Source organism: Phoenix dactylifera, chromosome 4 (genome assembly GCF_051530095.1).
Source record: "Phoenix dactylifera cultivar Ajwa chromosome 4, Ajwa_hap1_PhDact_Kaust_v1.1, whole genome shotgun sequence".
In the NCBI taxonomy this organism is placed as follows: Eukaryota; Viridiplantae; Streptophyta; class Magnoliopsida; order Arecales; family Arecaceae; genus Phoenix; species Phoenix dactylifera.
Genome location: NC_143193.1, coordinates 53405527 through 53422272, shown reverse-complemented (window position 1 = coordinate 53422272; position 16746 = coordinate 53405527). Strand labels below are relative to the sequence as shown.

Here is a 16746-nt window from a genome sequence, read left to right as displayed (position 1 = left end):
ATAAGATTTTCAGTTTAATTTCATAAAAATATCCAAATAAGCTCTTAGTATTTAATTTTTTCAAAATATTTTTTTTATAAATTTATTTTTTCCGATGGAACTTTGATAACTTTAAATCAAAATTTATAAAAATAGTTAAGTTTAATTAGAAATAATTATGACAAAGAAGGCAAGGGTCACGCCAGCAGTCGAGTGCGTTCCCCCACACCCCACGACTCACCCACCCTATCACCCAAGTCCAAAACCATGTATTCCCCACATAACTTAGTCGGTCTATTTGTGAGGTCATAAAAACGTGTCATTTTATCTTAGCTTTTATTTTCATGCAATCCAGTCCTCCTCTTATCAAATAATTATAGTAGCTTTAAATACTTGCTCCTAGCACGCCAAAAGATCCCGTGCTTTCCCTGCTAGCTTTTAGAGGCCGTTTCACCCACCTTCTCCTCGCGCTGCTTCTTCAATACCACGTATTTTCCACCTAACTCGGTCCGTTTGGGATGCTATAAAAAATTATCTTAGTTTTTATTTTCGTACAATCCAGTCCTCCTCTTATCAAATAATTAATAACGCATTAAATACTGGCTCCCAAGACGCCAAAGTACCCCTGCTTTCCCTGCCAGCTTTTGGAGGCCGTTTTACTCGCCCTTCTTCTCACTCCGCTTCTTCTCTCCTCCGTCTCGTTTTCTCCAGCCGTTATCTCCATCCATCGCTCCTCACCCTTTATAACACCCCCTGGTTCTCTCCAAATCACACACAAGGCCCTCTTATCTTCTTCTAGAGAGAGAACGAGAAGCAGAGAGAGATGGAGAAGCCAGCGGGCTCGACCGGCGGCGCCGCGGCGTCGTCGTCGTCGTTCGCGAGTCTGAGGGCGTACGGTTGGGCGCTAGCAGAGACCCCCCGACGGCTGCGGCGGCGGGTGGGGTCGGTGACGACGACGTACGAGGAGATGAGCCGTGTGCGGGCGCGGTCCGGTTCGGACATGGCGCGGGCGCTGCGGTGGCCGGACCTCGTTGGGCTGGGGCTTGGTGGGATGGTCGGTGCCGGGGTTTTTGTGACCACCGGCCGCGCCGCCCGCCAAAACGCCGGCCCCGCCATCGTCGTGTCCTACGCCATTGCGGGGTTCTGCGCCCTCCTGTCGGCGTTCTGCTACACCGAGTTCGCCGTCGACATGCCCGTTGCCGGCGGCGCCTTCAGCTACCTCAGGGTCACCTTTGGTCCGTACTCTCTCTCTCTCTCTCATAAAAAATCTCTTTTTTCCAAGTTAAACAATGGATTTTGTTTTCGGTCAAAAGATAAAATTAGGATTTCAGTTCACTCAAAATTAAAAAAAGGGATCTTGAGCCGCTTTTCTCGTTTTTGATCTTCCTTTTTTCCCTTAAAAATCAGAAAAAAGGGCATTTGTTGCTGAAATCTGTGATCAACTCGGTTGCTTAACGTATCCAGAGGCGATCTTTTTCTCCAAGCAATCATCTCTGTTTCTAATTTCTTCCTTCGTTTCTACGACGTTCGCTACTTTCCGAGATTAATTTACAACATATTGGAAGCTTTCTAATACTTATTTTACCAACTATCTGAATTTTGAATGACAATCCGAGCAACTGGAGCTGTTTCTAGTTTGGTATATTATCCGTCTGGATTTCTTTCTTTGCTTTGCTCCATTTTTTTTTTGAACATTTGAGGTTTCTTTCCCTCATTTCTCCTTTTAGGGCGATGAATGGGCGCAATCTTCTGCTTCGTTTATTATCCTCTGCTGTTTTTGCTTTTTCCAGGAGAATTTGCGGCCTTTTTGACGGGAGCGAATCTAATAATGGAGTACGTGTTGTCGAATGCGGCGGCGGCACGGAGCTTCACGGCATATCTTGGGACGGTGATCGGGGTGGACACGGCGGCGAGGTGGCGGATCACCGTCTCCGGCCTCCCCAAAGGCTTCAACCAGATCGATCTCCTGGCGGTAGCCGTGGTTTTGATCATTACTGTGTGCATTTGTTACAGGTAACCACCACCGCTTTTCAAAAAAGAGAGCGAGCAAGAGGGCGAGAGGGTGAAGCAAAATCCAATCTTTGGATGGTTCTGTCTCATTCTTCGTTTCGAAGTGGAGCTCTGTTCTGGTCGTCACCTGTCACAAAGAGAACTCGCTTTCGTGGGGCTTTCTTTGTTCACCTTTCCACGCTTCCAATCATCATTACTTTCTTTTGTTTCTTCTGTCATCAAATCAAACCTTTTACATTCGCATCAAAAATTTGTGTGTCTTTCACCTTTTCTTTTACCTTTCATCGCCTCCGGTTAAAATCTTTATTCCACTCAGGGATCACTAAAAAACGAAAAAAAAAAAAACCAAAAACTTGATTTTTTTTTTTTCCAATTCTATTCTATTCAATATGTTCTCGATCTCTCTTAATGGCTATTTCACTGCGATTTTCTTTACCGTTCTTTCAATCTTTTCTGTTCAAGGGCGGCTCCTTTTTCTGTAATTATCGTACTTCTTTTTTCTTTTTGGCTTTTGAGTATGACGAATTCGGCATCTATTTTTCGTTTTCTTCCTTGTTTTATATGTCAAATGAATTCGTTCCTCTGTTTTCTCCAGTGTGCTCGTGCTCTCTTATAATCCTATGCTTATTTATTTCCCCTGCATCGCAGTACGAAAGAGAGCTCGGTTCTAAACTTGGTGTTGACGTCGGTGCACTTGGCCTTCATCATGTTTATAATTGTCATGGGATTCTGGCGAGGGGACTCTAAGAATTTCACGCACCCAGCGAACCCAGAAGAGAACCCTGGCGGGTTCTTCCCCTACGGCATCTCAGGGGTCTTCAACGGCGCGGCCTTGGTTTACCTCAGCTACATCGGCTACGATGCCGTGTCCACCATGGCGGAGGAGGTCAAGAACCCCACCCGTGACATCCCCATTGGCGTCTCGGGCTCTGTCGTCCTTGTCACAGTTCTCTACTGCCTCATGGCTGCCTCCATGGTCATGCTCCTCCCCTACGATGCTGTAAGAACCTCCCCCCCCCCCCCCCCCCCCCCCCCCCCCCGACTTCTCCCTTTCCATCTTAAATTATACATCATAGGTAGGAATAGGAACCTTGTGTCGATCGGTCTGGACTCTGATTACAGGGTGAGATTTAGGTCCACTGTGAAGAGGAAATTGGGCCTCTCATCTCTAGGGCCTACTTTATAGTCTGATACCATATTTAAATCACCACTTCACTTGCTTCAAAAACTTAAGTTGGTGGGATGAGATAGATTTATTTATATATTTTTATATTTTTTTACATGGCTTATCGGACATTCATCATTTGAAAACAACATCTCATAGCTTTTGCTTAATGTTACTCGAATCGAAAGCCACGTAGGTTTGTGTGGATGTGTGTGAATCATCCTAAAGTCATTTGTGATCAACATATTTCCCTCCTCCTATACTCGAGGGGTTATTATATGCCCAAGTGGCTGACCTTCTAGCAACAGAAATTGAGAGGCCCGGACAGGTTATTTCCTTTTTTAATATATTAAGTTGTCCTTTTATGCCCATGTTGATGTTAAAAGACCCGAACCCTTAAGGGCTCTCCATCCACACAGGCCGAGTACGACAGGTTTAAGTAAGTTTGTGTCATATTTCGCCATGATTGCTTGCATAGTTAGCAAATAATAACAGCAGTTGACCATTGTCACCTTTCTCACGTATAAGAAATCTTGCATTCCGTTCCGCCTACTGTCCTGCATCAAACTTTGTGCTGTAGCTGGCCGCTCTCCTCCTCACTCTCTAATCCACAACCTAAATAGGTTGTTGGTCGCTCTCTCTTAAGTCCTATCCTGACCGTCGAGGCGGTGGACCCACCGTACCATGACCCGAATCGCCGTCGTGAAATTAATGTGTTCGGTTGGGGAGGAACGTGCGATGTCACCTTTTTATCCCCTTCCCTACCGTCTACTCTGACCGGATTCAAAGATACGGACCCTGATATCTACGTGACAAGAAATATAATCGGGTGTTGCTGTGGGTCCCACGTGCGTACACGTGTACATATCCATTTGATTTGACTGGGTGTTGGTGTTGCGTGTTGGCAGATAGACATAGAAGCACCGTTCTCGGCGGCGTTCAGGGGATCGGACGGCTGGGGATGGGTGTCGAACGTGATCGGGGCGGGGGCGGTGTTCGGGATCCTGACGTCCTTGCTGGTGGCGATGCTGGGGCAGGCGAGGTATCTGTGCGTGATCGGACGGTCGAGCGTCGTGCCAGCATGGCTCGCCCGGGTCCACCCCTCCACCTCCACGCCCGTCAACGCCTCCGCTTTCCTCGGTACGGCTTGCAATCTTCAACTCTCCCTGGGGCCCACTAACATCCCTTTCTCTTTCCTTTTTTGGTTCCCTTTTACTTTCTTTTTTTTTTTTAAAAAAAAAGCTTTCAATTTTGATAAATATATTTCTTTTTTTAAGAAAAACAAATTGTAGAAGTTTATGCTGAAATTTAGGAGTTAAGATTGCTTGTCATCTTTTTTTTTTTATCATAAATAATACCAAATTTTGTTAATTGTATACGGGTGGTGATCGTGTTCTTAAATAAAAGAATGAGTCTTAAGTCTTGTAAATTTACAAGTCATTTCACAGAATGACGCTGATGAAGACAGAGACAGTTTGTTCTTCCTTTTCTTCCTAATTAATGAAAGAAACTGAACTCCGAGAGACAAAAGATGAACAGGACTTAGGCCTGTTATTGCCGGATTGAGCAGGAAACGTTTGATAAGGATTGGGAGGCCATGCGTAACGTTCGAAGAATTATTAACTACAAAATTGCTGTTCGCTACTAGTTCTTCAGTATAGTTCTGGTGCTAAGTAGCTTTCTTCTTCCTGTAATTTTTGGACATTTTTGACGCATATTTGGATCCATCTTTGACTTGTCTAGGTGTGTTCACGGCTGCCATAGCTCTCTTCACCGAACTCGACGTCCTCCTCAGCCTCGTCTCCATCGGCACTCTCTTCGTCTTCTACATGGTAGCCAATGCCGTGATCTACAGGCGCTATGTCACGGCCGGTTCCACCAACCCATGGCCAACCATCTCATTTCTCCTCTGCTTCTCCTTTGCTTCCCTTGCCTTCACCCTTGTATGGAACTTCGCTCCGCCTGGGAGGACCAAGGCCCTGCTGCTTGGTGCGTGCGCTGTGTCGGCCATTGCCATCCTGCAAGCCTTCCAACTCCTCGTGCCGCAGGCTCGGAAGCCTGAGTTTTGGGGTGTGCCATTGATGCCTTGGATACCCTCCATCTCTGTATTCCTGAATTTGTTCTTGCTGGGTTCTCTCGATCGGCCTTCGTTTGTGCGGTTCGGCTTCTTCTCGGTGCTTGCAGTACTGGTTTATGTTTTCTATAGCGTGCATGCAAGTGTTGATGCCGAAGAGAATGGTGATCTGCACAAAGCTGGAGATAGCCGGAGCTATCCAGAGGAAAATAATGATGGAAGCTTCAGGGTGTAAGAGGAGCTGAAGAAAAGGATCAAAGCTTTCGTTCTGTTTTCTTATGTTCTGTTTTTTTTTTCTTTACCAATTTCCATTTTCCCTTTCTATTTCCAATGGGTTTGGGGAGTTAAATGGGGGCCAAAAAGAAATTCTAACTGGCAAAATGCCAAAGAAAAGAAAAGGAAGGCTTTTTATACATGCAAGTTGTAAGATAGATGGCTTTTGAATTAATTTCCTTTATGTATTTTGGTTTCAACATCTCTTTCCTTCAGCTTCTTGGTTGAGTTAGAATTCAGTAAAATTGTGTTGGTGTCTGTCTGGGCTGACTTGGACATTTGAAATGGCCAGGGTAGTTAATTTCGTTCAGACATCCATTGCGTCCGATTCCAATTGAAATGGTCTACGAGACTTCATCTTCAATTAATATATTTGATGATAGACATTATTAAAGAAGTCATCAATTCCAAGCTTGGGTTATATGTTGGGAAGTAAATAGTATTTCAAATGTTTGGCCAGGTTAAGTTACAAAGCTATGTTCATAACTTACATATCATTATTAGCGAGATATTGCATATCTTCGGTTGGTTATATAGACTATTCAACATATGCAAGAAAGTTATTCGATAATAATAAAAGAGAACTGTCACCTGAAACAAAATAATGTTTGTATTTTATACTTCAACCAATACATTCGGATTATTTGCTCTTACTAGAGCATTTTCACAACTTCATATAATACTCTCTCTGATAAAACTTATGGCAGCTCCATCTTCTCTGCATCAAACTTCCGTGTTTGTCGGGTGTTTTTTATTTGTTACCCTCCTTATGTCTATATGTTATCTCCACTTTTTATACCTCACCCTCACCTTTTTTTTCTTTTTATGAAATATATAATCATGGTTGCTAGATAGTTATAATGTCAAAATGCGATCTTTCTCAATCTCAATGGTTTGCGAGCACTCGCTCTAAATGGGATTGGATGAAAATCACCTAGCACTTTTCTAGGATTGAGGAGAATCGAATCATGGCGACATTGCACCCGATCAAGATCCACTCTTTATTTTTTAATCCCCACATGTTTTCAAACATGAGATGGCTGCAATCATTTCAATTCTCGCATGCGAGTCAAAACAACATCCAGCCCCCCTGCTGCTCTTGATGTAAAAAATCATAACCCCTTTTGTTGGGAATCAGATGATGGAGTGTGATTAGGGATCACCATTGCAGCAATCTGCAGCCACTTCTGTTGCAAAATTATCATGAGAAGGTGGCTGCACTGTATCAGAATCACTGGACCACCACACAAAATGGAAGAAAGGAAAATGACCTCCTCCACCAAATCCATGAACTTATTCTGTTCTAAATTGTGATAGCTAGGTTTGGCCCCAACAGTGTCTTGGTCAGCATTATAAGATGATAATAACGAGATATCCACCGCCCTATTTGTTACCCTCACCTCGTGATATCTTTTATAAGGAATAGAAGAAAGGTAGGGTGACCCTTCTTTCCTACTCTCCTACTTTGAAAAAGAGAAGAAGTTCACTTTCTATGGTAGTTAAGAGGTAAACTTTAGGCAAAGAGGAGCACATATCATGGCAAGTGGTATGTCGGCATGTGAGTCCTCGATTTTCTTATTTGTTTTAGAGTCTGATTGATGTCATTGGATCAAAGGTGGCACTTTCTTTCAAATAATAAATATGTAATGTTTACTTCGAGCCTGCATATTGTGATACCTATCTAGCTTTTAGACTTTTATGTAGCAAATGCTTATTATGCAAAGGAAGTTGGCCATACAAGTTGGAGTCCCTTTTTCCACACACACACACACACACACAAACACACACACACACAGAGAGAGAGAGAGAGAGAGAGAGAGAGAGAGAGAGAGAGAGGATAAATGGGAGTCAATTTACTTGATACTCGCATCATTGCGTTCGAGACATGCAACTTTTTCTTTGGCAGGCACAAGTTGGTATTCTCTCTTGATTCAATTCATTTGTTCCTACAAACCTGATTGGAAGATGAATTTAGATAAGCTTTCCAAGGACAAAAAGGGATTCCCCAAGAGAATTATGAGATATCTGTCGACAAAAGTAATTAAAGATTAGACAAGGCCGAAGAGACATTTTTCAATTCCAGTCAGAGCTTTTACTCGTTCACCTATAGTCTTTCAAGCTTATCTTGAACATTGGCTCCACCATCCATTCCCAGGAGTGGCAACAATGGATGAAAACAAAAGGAGGAGATAGCAGGAAGCGAGAAAACTCAAATAACTTCTGCATATCCATCCATTGTGGAAGAAGTACTTAAGCCGAGGTGTTACACTTTAGCATCAAAGTAGTGCACTTTGCCAGTATAGTACGTATCCTTTTCAGATGGCTGCAAAAACAGTGCACATCTTGACTAAATATATAGCGCAAATCCTGGCTAAGCTAAAGCCTTCCAAATTGGATTTCTTTATTCCCGCATCCACCTAACTACTTGCTGTCCCTCTTTCTCTTCATTTATCTCCATTGGTCAATTCTAGTACTATATGATCACTCGTCTGACTCCTAAGTCGTGGGTGTCATCTAAGCATCAACAGTAGAGAGGATTGGCCATGGGACATGGGAAGATTCTAAAGATCGCTTCTTATCCTACGCTCAGGTCATTTCCCACTTGATGCGTGGACAAGCAATAGGGCTCGACAGCCTCATTAGATTCGGCTCTCTTAAGCAACGTCTGCTCCCACTTGCTTGCATTTCTCTCTGTCAAAAAATACGCACCTACCTTTGTCCTTTCTAATGAACTTCCTGCTGTTCCATAAGCCTTGCTCTCTCCCTCTCTCTTCTCCTCTCTCTGTGACTGCCTGATTGGACTGTAGGGTTCAGCTTAGACCACCTTGAGTTGGCCAAGAAACCTGAAACATGGTGATGCGTTGGCTGGGCCTCGTCCATGTATTGTGCCTTCAGATGTTAGGCATTATTTGAAAGTGGATGTATCTTTCGTGCCATCTATCATTCATTAAATAAATTAATAAGCTCTTTTCACCAAAAGAAAAAAGACTTAATAAGCTCTGCTGATGTCTTAGTATAACAGGTGTGCATGGAACCTTGTTTTTTTAATAATAATAACAATGGGGTGTCACCTCTCTGACTTTGGGCTTGGAACCTCTCCATGGACAGCTTATGCTTTACAGAGGCATTGCTGAGAAGTAGATCCAAGTCCTGCTAACTAGGTTAGGTTTAAGCTAGCCTCATGTGTAATTGACTTTAGCTAGATTGAGCCACCTCAATTTGACCTGCATGATGCTATGGGCCCATGCCAATGATTCTAGGATTGGGCTTCTGGGCATTGCCTACTCTCTCTCTCTCTCAAAGATTAGGATACTCTAAAAAGAGGAATGTGCGTGCACTCTACCAAGCTGTGAAATGTACTGAAATCATTAGTGCTTGCAGGCTGCGGACTAAAGAGAAGAAGAAAGTTATGTATCAAAGAAAAAAAAATGAAAAGAGAGAGAGGGAGAAGGTTGGCCAGATTCATGCAACATGAAAAGAATAAGAAGAAAGTAATGGGTCCGGATGAGATATCTCCTTAAAGATACATGTTGACCATCCATTAACCTTTAGGCATGCATCCAACTCAGTAAAGAATCAAAACTTGATATGAATCTTTGATTCTCATGAATTTTTTATATTTATTTAGGTATATGCAATAAATACTCATATTTCAGCATAACATAACAAAAGATTTGATATCAATGTTGATATCAAATCTATTTGTTAACTTTGAATTTGTCCCCTCATGCCTGCTCGGACTAGGTCAAATTAGTTCCGGCAGCCCAGTTGCCGGAAATATCCAAACTTAACACTGTAACTTCCACACAATATTTATTTATGACAGGGGTTAATATGTAATAGATTCTTCCTTAAATTTGAATCATGCGGCCTGCAGGGACTCAGTCAAACTTAGTTAAGCCACATAACGGAAATATATACTATAAATAGAAAGTCATTTGTAATAATTTTTTTCAACTTTTGATCTAGAACCTGCAACCAACATGACGAGACTAGCTTAAAAAATTGATGGTTGGTATTATTTTAGAAAAGGTCATAAACAATGATAGTATTATATCTCAGTCCGACTTTGGCCCCCCGTCCTCTGCTCTCGTCCTCGTCCCCGGTCCTCTAGGTTTTCCCATTTCCGACCATCTCGAAGGAAGAGAAGAAGAGATCGAGGGGAGATTTGGGCGTTTCTCTCCTTGCCTCTTGCTCTATGCCCTCGCCGGCGAGGTGCGTCGGATGCAGGCTGGCGGGATCATCCGCCGCTTCGAGACGGATACTCTGCGCTTACGGTCCTTCTATGGTGGGATTTTTGAGCTCTACTCGATCTAAATTTTGTTACTTAATGGAATTGTTTTTCAATGGAAACGATAAAGGTGGTAATTTGGTGAAGATAAATTGATACTTTCTCTGTTGTGGTGGAATTTATGCTATCTATTTCGGGAAATGGATGGGAACTTCGCTGGATTGATGAATTTATTGTTCTTAGTTTGTAAATTAATGTCTTCGGATTATAAAACAACAATTGTCGAACGAGTAGTTCTGACATCCTAATGATGTTACGGGATTCCATATTCTCTTGAATTTTTTTACAGTTTTAGATTGAGGTTCATGCATTTCACTATGGGAATTTAACTTCAATAGTGCAGAAATTGATTGTTTTTTAATGCAATTTTGATTATTTATATTTTTAATAATAAGCTTTGATTATTTTTCTTCAGTTAGATCCAAGGATATATTAAAATGTTAAATTCGCATTAGACTTCTCATAGTGTTCTGATTCTTTTTGGACTGCTTTAGATGTAATGCATTATGTACAATTCTCATTATAATTTCGATATCCTCCTTTTAACTTTTAGCTGTTCTATTGCATACTCTTGGTCAACAAATACCAACTCAGTATATTGGGCATTGATGAGAAATGCTTTTTAAAAAATGGCAATATTTATTTTCTTTCTTCCTAAATCTTTTCTCTTCAGTTCTTTCACGAAGTCCAATTCATGAGATTGGTGACTCTTTGATGAAATTGGCATCTATCACAAAGGTAAGATTTAAATATTGATATGGTTTTAATTCTTTCATTTTTTTCGCAACTATGATCATTTATATCAGAAGTTGCTACAGCTTTTCTAACTTACATCTCATTTCAGCTTTCTCTCTCCCATTGTCAAATTCAAGAAATTGGATCTTCCCTCACGTCATGTGTGGTTTTGAAGTCAATCAGATTTGCTCAAAACAAGATTACAGTATGTTTTACCTGCATAAAATACATGTAATTGTTGTCACAGCTTTATTTTTTTGACCTAGTCCTAGCTAGTCTCTGTCACTTGTAACCATGTCTTGCTTCATTTCCCAGGCTCTGCCTGCTGAGTTGGCACGGAACATAAAAGTTCATAATTTAGATCTTGGGACCAATCTGATTGAGAATTGGTCAGACTTAAAGGTCAGTGATTAATGATGCCTGACTTTGTTACTTCAACTACATCTAAGGATGCACTAATTTGAGACTTTAGGTTGCATTGCTGCACAATCTGCTGAATTGACAAGGATCAAATGATTTTGATAATAAGCAAGGAAAGGTGGAAATAAGTTCCTTAATTGAAGCTTAGGAGTAAGGAGTTGCCTTTAATAGAAGACATAAACTGAGTGAAGCGAGCAGCTGATTCAAAACTTGGTCTTCCATCACATTAGCTATGGAGAGTACAGTGTTTGCGAAGTCAGTAGAATAGTGAAGAACTGGCGGCGGATTGCTATTTCTTTTTAACCCCCCCCCCCCCCCCCCCCCCCCCCCACCCCACAAAAAAAAAGGAAAAAAAAAGAAGACTGGCACATTAAAAGCTAAAGCTCTGTGGGCGGTAATAGAGGAGAGCGGTTTAACAAATCTCTGTGGGTGGTAATAGAGGAGAGCGGTTTAGCAAAGATCCAAAAAAGAGTACAGTCAGAAAGATAAGGTTTGATATTAGGCTTTGACATCTTGCGTAGGAAAGAAAAATAACTTTTCTAACTGAAAAAAATAATTGTTTTCCAAATGTCTCTACAGCTTGGCAATATTGTGGTGAACAAAGTATTTCTGGAAACCCTGCTGAAGTCTGATTTTATTGTAAGGATGGTATGGGAAATGTTTGAATTTTGTTAACAATATAGAGCTATTAGATTGTTCTTTGACAAAGTTCCCATGGGTAAGTGGTTTTGATCTGATGAGTATGTCCAGATTTAAAGGATTATAATGTTTGCTGAGGCAGAAAGATCATCTTCCCCTGGTGCATTTGTATAAAAAAGTTTGTCCTATTATAACTAGACTACCCTTTATACAATCTCAAGCTTAAAGTCATATCAACATGATTAAAAGTCTGTCAAGTATGACAACCGGAGCTCAAATATCACATGATTTAAGAATGCTTACGGATGTTGAAAGAGTTGTATAATTACAATTGCTATGGTCCATATTACAGGAATAGCAGGAACTCAGAATAAGGAAACAAAGTATGTCCTTCAGTCCTTGCAAAAGAAGATGATGCATCAGGGAGCTGCCAGTCAAAAATCAGAATACATCCATTGTATTGGGCACAAAGTCTGGAATTTATAAATGATTGGGAGAAAGTTCAATGAATTTGAATCAAGATGGTCACATCATATGAGAAGAAGCCAGACAAAGCTCTTACCATCTAGAAAATGATTGGACTGGGAAAAAAGAAGAAAAGAATACCTGTCTCAAATATAAACCTCTTTTCACTGCTAGGAATTATATGCAGTGCCTCGGAAACAAGCACCGGAAAAGAGGATTCTGGATCCCCTTGGTTAAGATATCTCTCTTTTAGAATGCAATCACACACTTGCCTTGCTTGAGCAAAATATTTAGACTTACATGATTCAGTCTGGCAATCCCTGTATAAAAATGCTACTTCTAAAGATGCATACATAATTACCGGAAAAATTTGAACAATAATTTTTCTAGCTATGTAGGGATAAATTCAAATCTTGAAGGACTGGTTCAGATACCAATGATCATATTATTCATGACTACATCGTTCCTTATACTAAGAAGGCTGGGATGGTATTAAGTTGATAAATGTTCTTTCATGCAAATTTCATGGCATATACGATCCAATTGCTATTACTGTATCTTTTACTCTCTTTTCTAGTTAATTTTCTTGCTAATGTTCTGTGGAGATGCAAATGCTTGGAAAGATCCTCTTGCAAAATTCTAATATTTCTCAGTTCTCTTAGTAATTTTATTTGAAATTTCTACACCAGTATCTTATGATTTTCCCCTTTTAGTCCTTTAATAAGAGGCACCACACTATCTTTTTTCAAATGAAAGAAGAAAAGAGGCACCACATCAAAAAATTAACCCGCTTTCTTCTATTTATAGGCATGACCACATTTTTTTGCGAATCATAGACATCTAATTTGCACATTTGTATGGATTTGTTTGGTCATGTAGGTGGTGAAGCGCTCAGTCACATGCAATGGCATTGTCCCATGCCAGATTTAGATTACTGTAATTCATCTGGTCAGCATCTTAGTTATGCATCACTTAAATTACCATTTCTTCTACCATTCACTGATTCAAGTAGCGTATGAAGTGATCATGCATTTACACCAACCTTTTTCTTATGCTGCCATTGTCCTAATGTATAGGATGATTTGATACTATGGCATGCCCATTCAATGGCACATGGTCAGTGACGAACTTACTCGCAGGAAACAAACATGAAATTTCTTGTAATTTCAAGAATATCCTTTCCTTGTAAGTGCAATCTAATATTTTGTTTGTATACTTATTCTCCATCCCTGTTACTTGGTTGTACATAATAAATAATTTGCTATTTTCTATGCTCGAGTTTGACAATTCCATTTTGTGCATTCAATGCAAAAATATTGATGATATCAAGCTATAGAGTGGAGATGTGGAGGCCTTTTTCGCAGTGGGCACCTGTGGCTCTTTCCACTGCCTATACAAGATACAGTCAAATGCCACCTACAAGTTTATCAGGGAGAAATAGAATAACTCATGGAGGAAATGGAAGATGCTATGTCTCAACAGCGAGATGATATTGATATAAATAAATTCGGTATCTCTATTAACTTTTGTACATGTCATTCCAAAAAAGCCAGGGTATCCAGCAACAAATGTATCATAGTGGGAGTCATCAAGTAATTTGCTCTTGTTATTCATTATGACAATATTCATAAAGACAAAAATTACTTATCAGGGCTTCTTTAAGTACAATTTTCATGTAAATCGGAGTATGAAAATGTTGATTTACACATACAGGATGTTTTGTGGTATCAGTTATAATTTTGGTGGTGCACTCAGTTATGGTGATGCTGCTTTTGAACCCTCACATAAAGGAAGAAAGCTTGTCTGGGTTAACACTAACACCATCAATGTATTGGGATTGCAAGATCTCCTTCATCTCTGTGCAAAGAAAAATTTAATTGTGTTAGGGAGGAGCTGCCATGGCTTAGCTATTCAGGCTGGTCAGCTCACTGATATCCTGACATGTAACATCCTGATCAACCTGTACTCCAAATGTGGCCATATTGGATCCGCTCGTCGTGTGTTTGATAGGATGCCTGTCCGAAGTATAGTTTCGTGGAATACCATGATTGCTGGACATACCCATTATGGAGAGGACAGAGAGGCGCTGAAGCTTTTCTTGCAGATGCATCGAGAAGGGACGATGCTGAGCGAATTTACTCTATCCAGTGTCCTCTGTGCATGTGCTTCCAGATGTGCTGTTACTGAGAGCAAACAATTGCATGCTTTGGCGCTTAAGACTGCAATGGATTCCAATGTGTTCGTTGGAACTGCAGTTCTTGATGTCTATGCAAAATGTAATATGATCAATGATGCATGCCGGGTTTTCGAAAAAATGCCAGAAAAGTCGCCGGTCACATGGAGTTCAATGGTTGCAGGTTATGTGCAAAATGATCTTCATGAGGAGGCGTTGAGGTTATTCCAAAAAGCGCAGCAGATCGGAGTGGAGTTGACACAGTATACAATGTCTGCTATTCTTAGTGCCTGTGCAAGCCTAGCAGCAACAATTGAAGGGATACAGTTACATGCAATTTTGATAAGAAGCGGTCTAAGTACTGATGTCTTTGTGTCCACCGCTCTTATTGATGTCTACTCCCGGTGTGGATGTGTAGAGGAGGCTTACTTAGTTTTTGCATATATGGAAGACAGAAACATTGTGTTGTGGAATGCCATGATCGCCGGATTTTCCAAGCATGCTCGGTTCCATGAAGCCATGATTCTTTTTGAGAAGATGCAGCAGCTGGGAATGCATCCAAATGAGGTTACCTACATCTCGGTGCTATCTGCATGTGGTCATGCTGGTTTAATTGAAAAGGGTCATCATTATTTTGATCTATTGATGAGAGATAACTATGTGCAGCCCAATGTCCTTCACTATTCTTGCATGGTCGACGCTCTTGGCCGGGCTGGGCACATTGATGAAGCTTGGGAATTAATTCAGAAAATGCCATTTAAGGCTACTGCTTCGATGTGGGGATCTCTGCTCAGTTCATGCAGGATCCACGGCAATCTCAAATTGGCTAAAACTGCAGCTGAGCATCTTTTTGAGCTTGAACCTAATAATGCAGGAAATCATGTTTTGCTTTCAAATATATATGCCACGAATAAAAAATGGGGAGATGTTTCAATGGCAAGGAAGCTTTTGAAAGATAGCGGTGCAAAAAAGGAGATTGGGAAGAGTTGGATAGAAGTGAAGGGCAAGGTCCACATTTTTGTTGTCGGGGGGAGTAACCATGCCAGAACCACCGAGATCTATGCTAAATTGGAAGATATTGGGAATGAGCTGAAGAAGTTGTCTTATAAAGCCGAGACTCAATGTGATCTTCATGATGTAGGGGAAGAACAAAAGGAGGAGCTGTTGAAGCACCACAGTGAGAAGTTGGCACTTGCTTTCGGACTCATTAGCTTGCCTCCTGGAATGCCGATCAGGATAAACAAGAACCTTAGAATCTGCAGAGACTGCCATTCTTTTATTAAATTAGCCTCAAGGATCACTGGTAGGGAAATCATTGTCAGAGATACTAATCGGTTTCATCATTTTAAGGATGGGATTTGTTCCTGCAGGGACTTCTGGTGATACTGAAACATCTGTTTTTTTTTTTTTTTTTTTTTTTTTTTTTTTTGGGGGGGGGGGGGGGGGGGGACTATCAGCTGGATTCTGATGTCACTTTTTTGTCATATCCTCCTCCATGTACATGAGCCACCTCGCTCATTTCTCCTGAGATATGGTTCGACAAGTCCACTGATGGTTTTATCTTATGCATCAGTGAGAGACCGAAGAGATTCACCATTTTATTGGTATATTCCTGTGGGATATCTGATGTGAAGAATGATCATTTCTTTTTCGATAATATTACTCATGCCTCTGGATAATTATGTCACCGGACCATGCTGAAATTGTTCGATTGATAAGGTTATCGTTCAGCAGCTGAAAGGCAGGTCGTGTGGTCTCTACACTCAAGCTATCTTTCATAGCCTATTAGTGCCTCTCCAGGAGCATATCAAAGCATGTTTACAGATGGGTTCTTGAGTGATTTTGGTAGAGTGTGGTGCTGAAGACTGGGAATCGGAGCAGGAACATGCTGTTTGAGTATTCGTACAGCAAAACTATATCCAGAATATCGTATCTATCTTATATTGGTGCATATCATTTCGAGCATTCTGCTCCTGTTTTAATTGCAGAATATACTGCATCTGAATAAGGGACAAGATTCCAACTGCCACATATCCTATAGCAAGCTAAGGAGAAAAGTTGGTCATGCAATGATGAGGGACATATGACCTGCCCTTTGCTCAAGTTTGCCCCTGTTGATCTTAAATTCAGCTACGCCATCTTTATCAAAGTTTGGCTTAAATAAACAACTGAAAAGTTGCAAAGTGGTGGGTTGGTTTTGCGAACTTACATACCTGCTGAGTGGTAAGCAGACAATTTGATATTCTGATTACCTTTTCTGTCCTCTCTATCCCTTTGAAATGCTTTATATTATAATATGTGATCATCCTAAACTACAATGTTATACAAGAATAAGAATAGTCGGTTCACTCTGTTTCTCAGTTTTTGCTCTTCACTCAAGTTCATTATTCTATTGCCTAATCCGATATAAAGCTTAATCTCCGAAAGAATCCTAGTTATTTATCTCGACATGTTTATTCCAACCAAGGTGTTCGACATTCGTTAAACTTGATTTTTTTCCCCCTCCTGCTCATGTCGATACA

The 16746-nt window shown here is 40.9% G+C and overlaps 2 protein-coding genes across 15 annotated transcripts; both read left to right on the top strand.

The window, feature by feature from the left end:
• The first annotated feature begins 588 nt into the window (after positions 1–588).
• Positions 589–5703, top strand: LOC103714259 (cationic amino acid transporter 6, chloroplastic-like). Its single transcript, XM_008801446.6, has 5 exons — positions 589–1214; positions 1770–1992; positions 2638–2989; positions 4063–4294; positions 4898–5703. The coding sequence occupies exons 1-5, from the start codon at positions 803–805 to the stop codon at positions 5461–5463; spliced, it is 1785 nt and encodes a 594-aa protein (XP_008799668.3). The 5' UTR covers positions 589–802; the 3' UTR covers positions 5464–5703.
• A 3845-nt stretch (positions 5704–9548) lies between these two features.
• On the top strand, positions 9549–15831 carry LOC103714260 (Pentatricopeptide repeat (PPR) superfamily protein). 14 transcript variants are annotated; one of them, XM_088720611.2, is made up of 7 exons: positions 9549–9789; positions 10466–10530; positions 10637–10732; positions 10843–10929; positions 12931–12999; positions 13128–13236; positions 13382–15831. In XM_088720611.2, the coding sequence occupies exon 7, from the start codon at positions 13667–13669 to the stop codon at positions 15605–15607; it is 1941 nt and encodes a 646-aa protein (XP_088576737.2). In that variant the 5' UTR covers positions 9549–9789; positions 10466–10530; positions 10637–10732; positions 10843–10929; positions 12931–12999; positions 13128–13236; positions 13382–13666; the 3' UTR covers positions 15608–15831. The 14 variants fall into 14 exon arrangements, with proteins under 14 accessions (XP_088576737.2, XP_088576738.2, XP_088576728.2 ...); XM_088720612.2 differs by lacking the exon at positions 10843–10929 and having other exon boundaries at positions 13388–15831; XM_088720602.2 differs by lacking the exon at positions 10466–10530 and having other exon boundaries at positions 13382–15667.
• Positions 15832–16746: the final 915 nt, after the last annotated feature.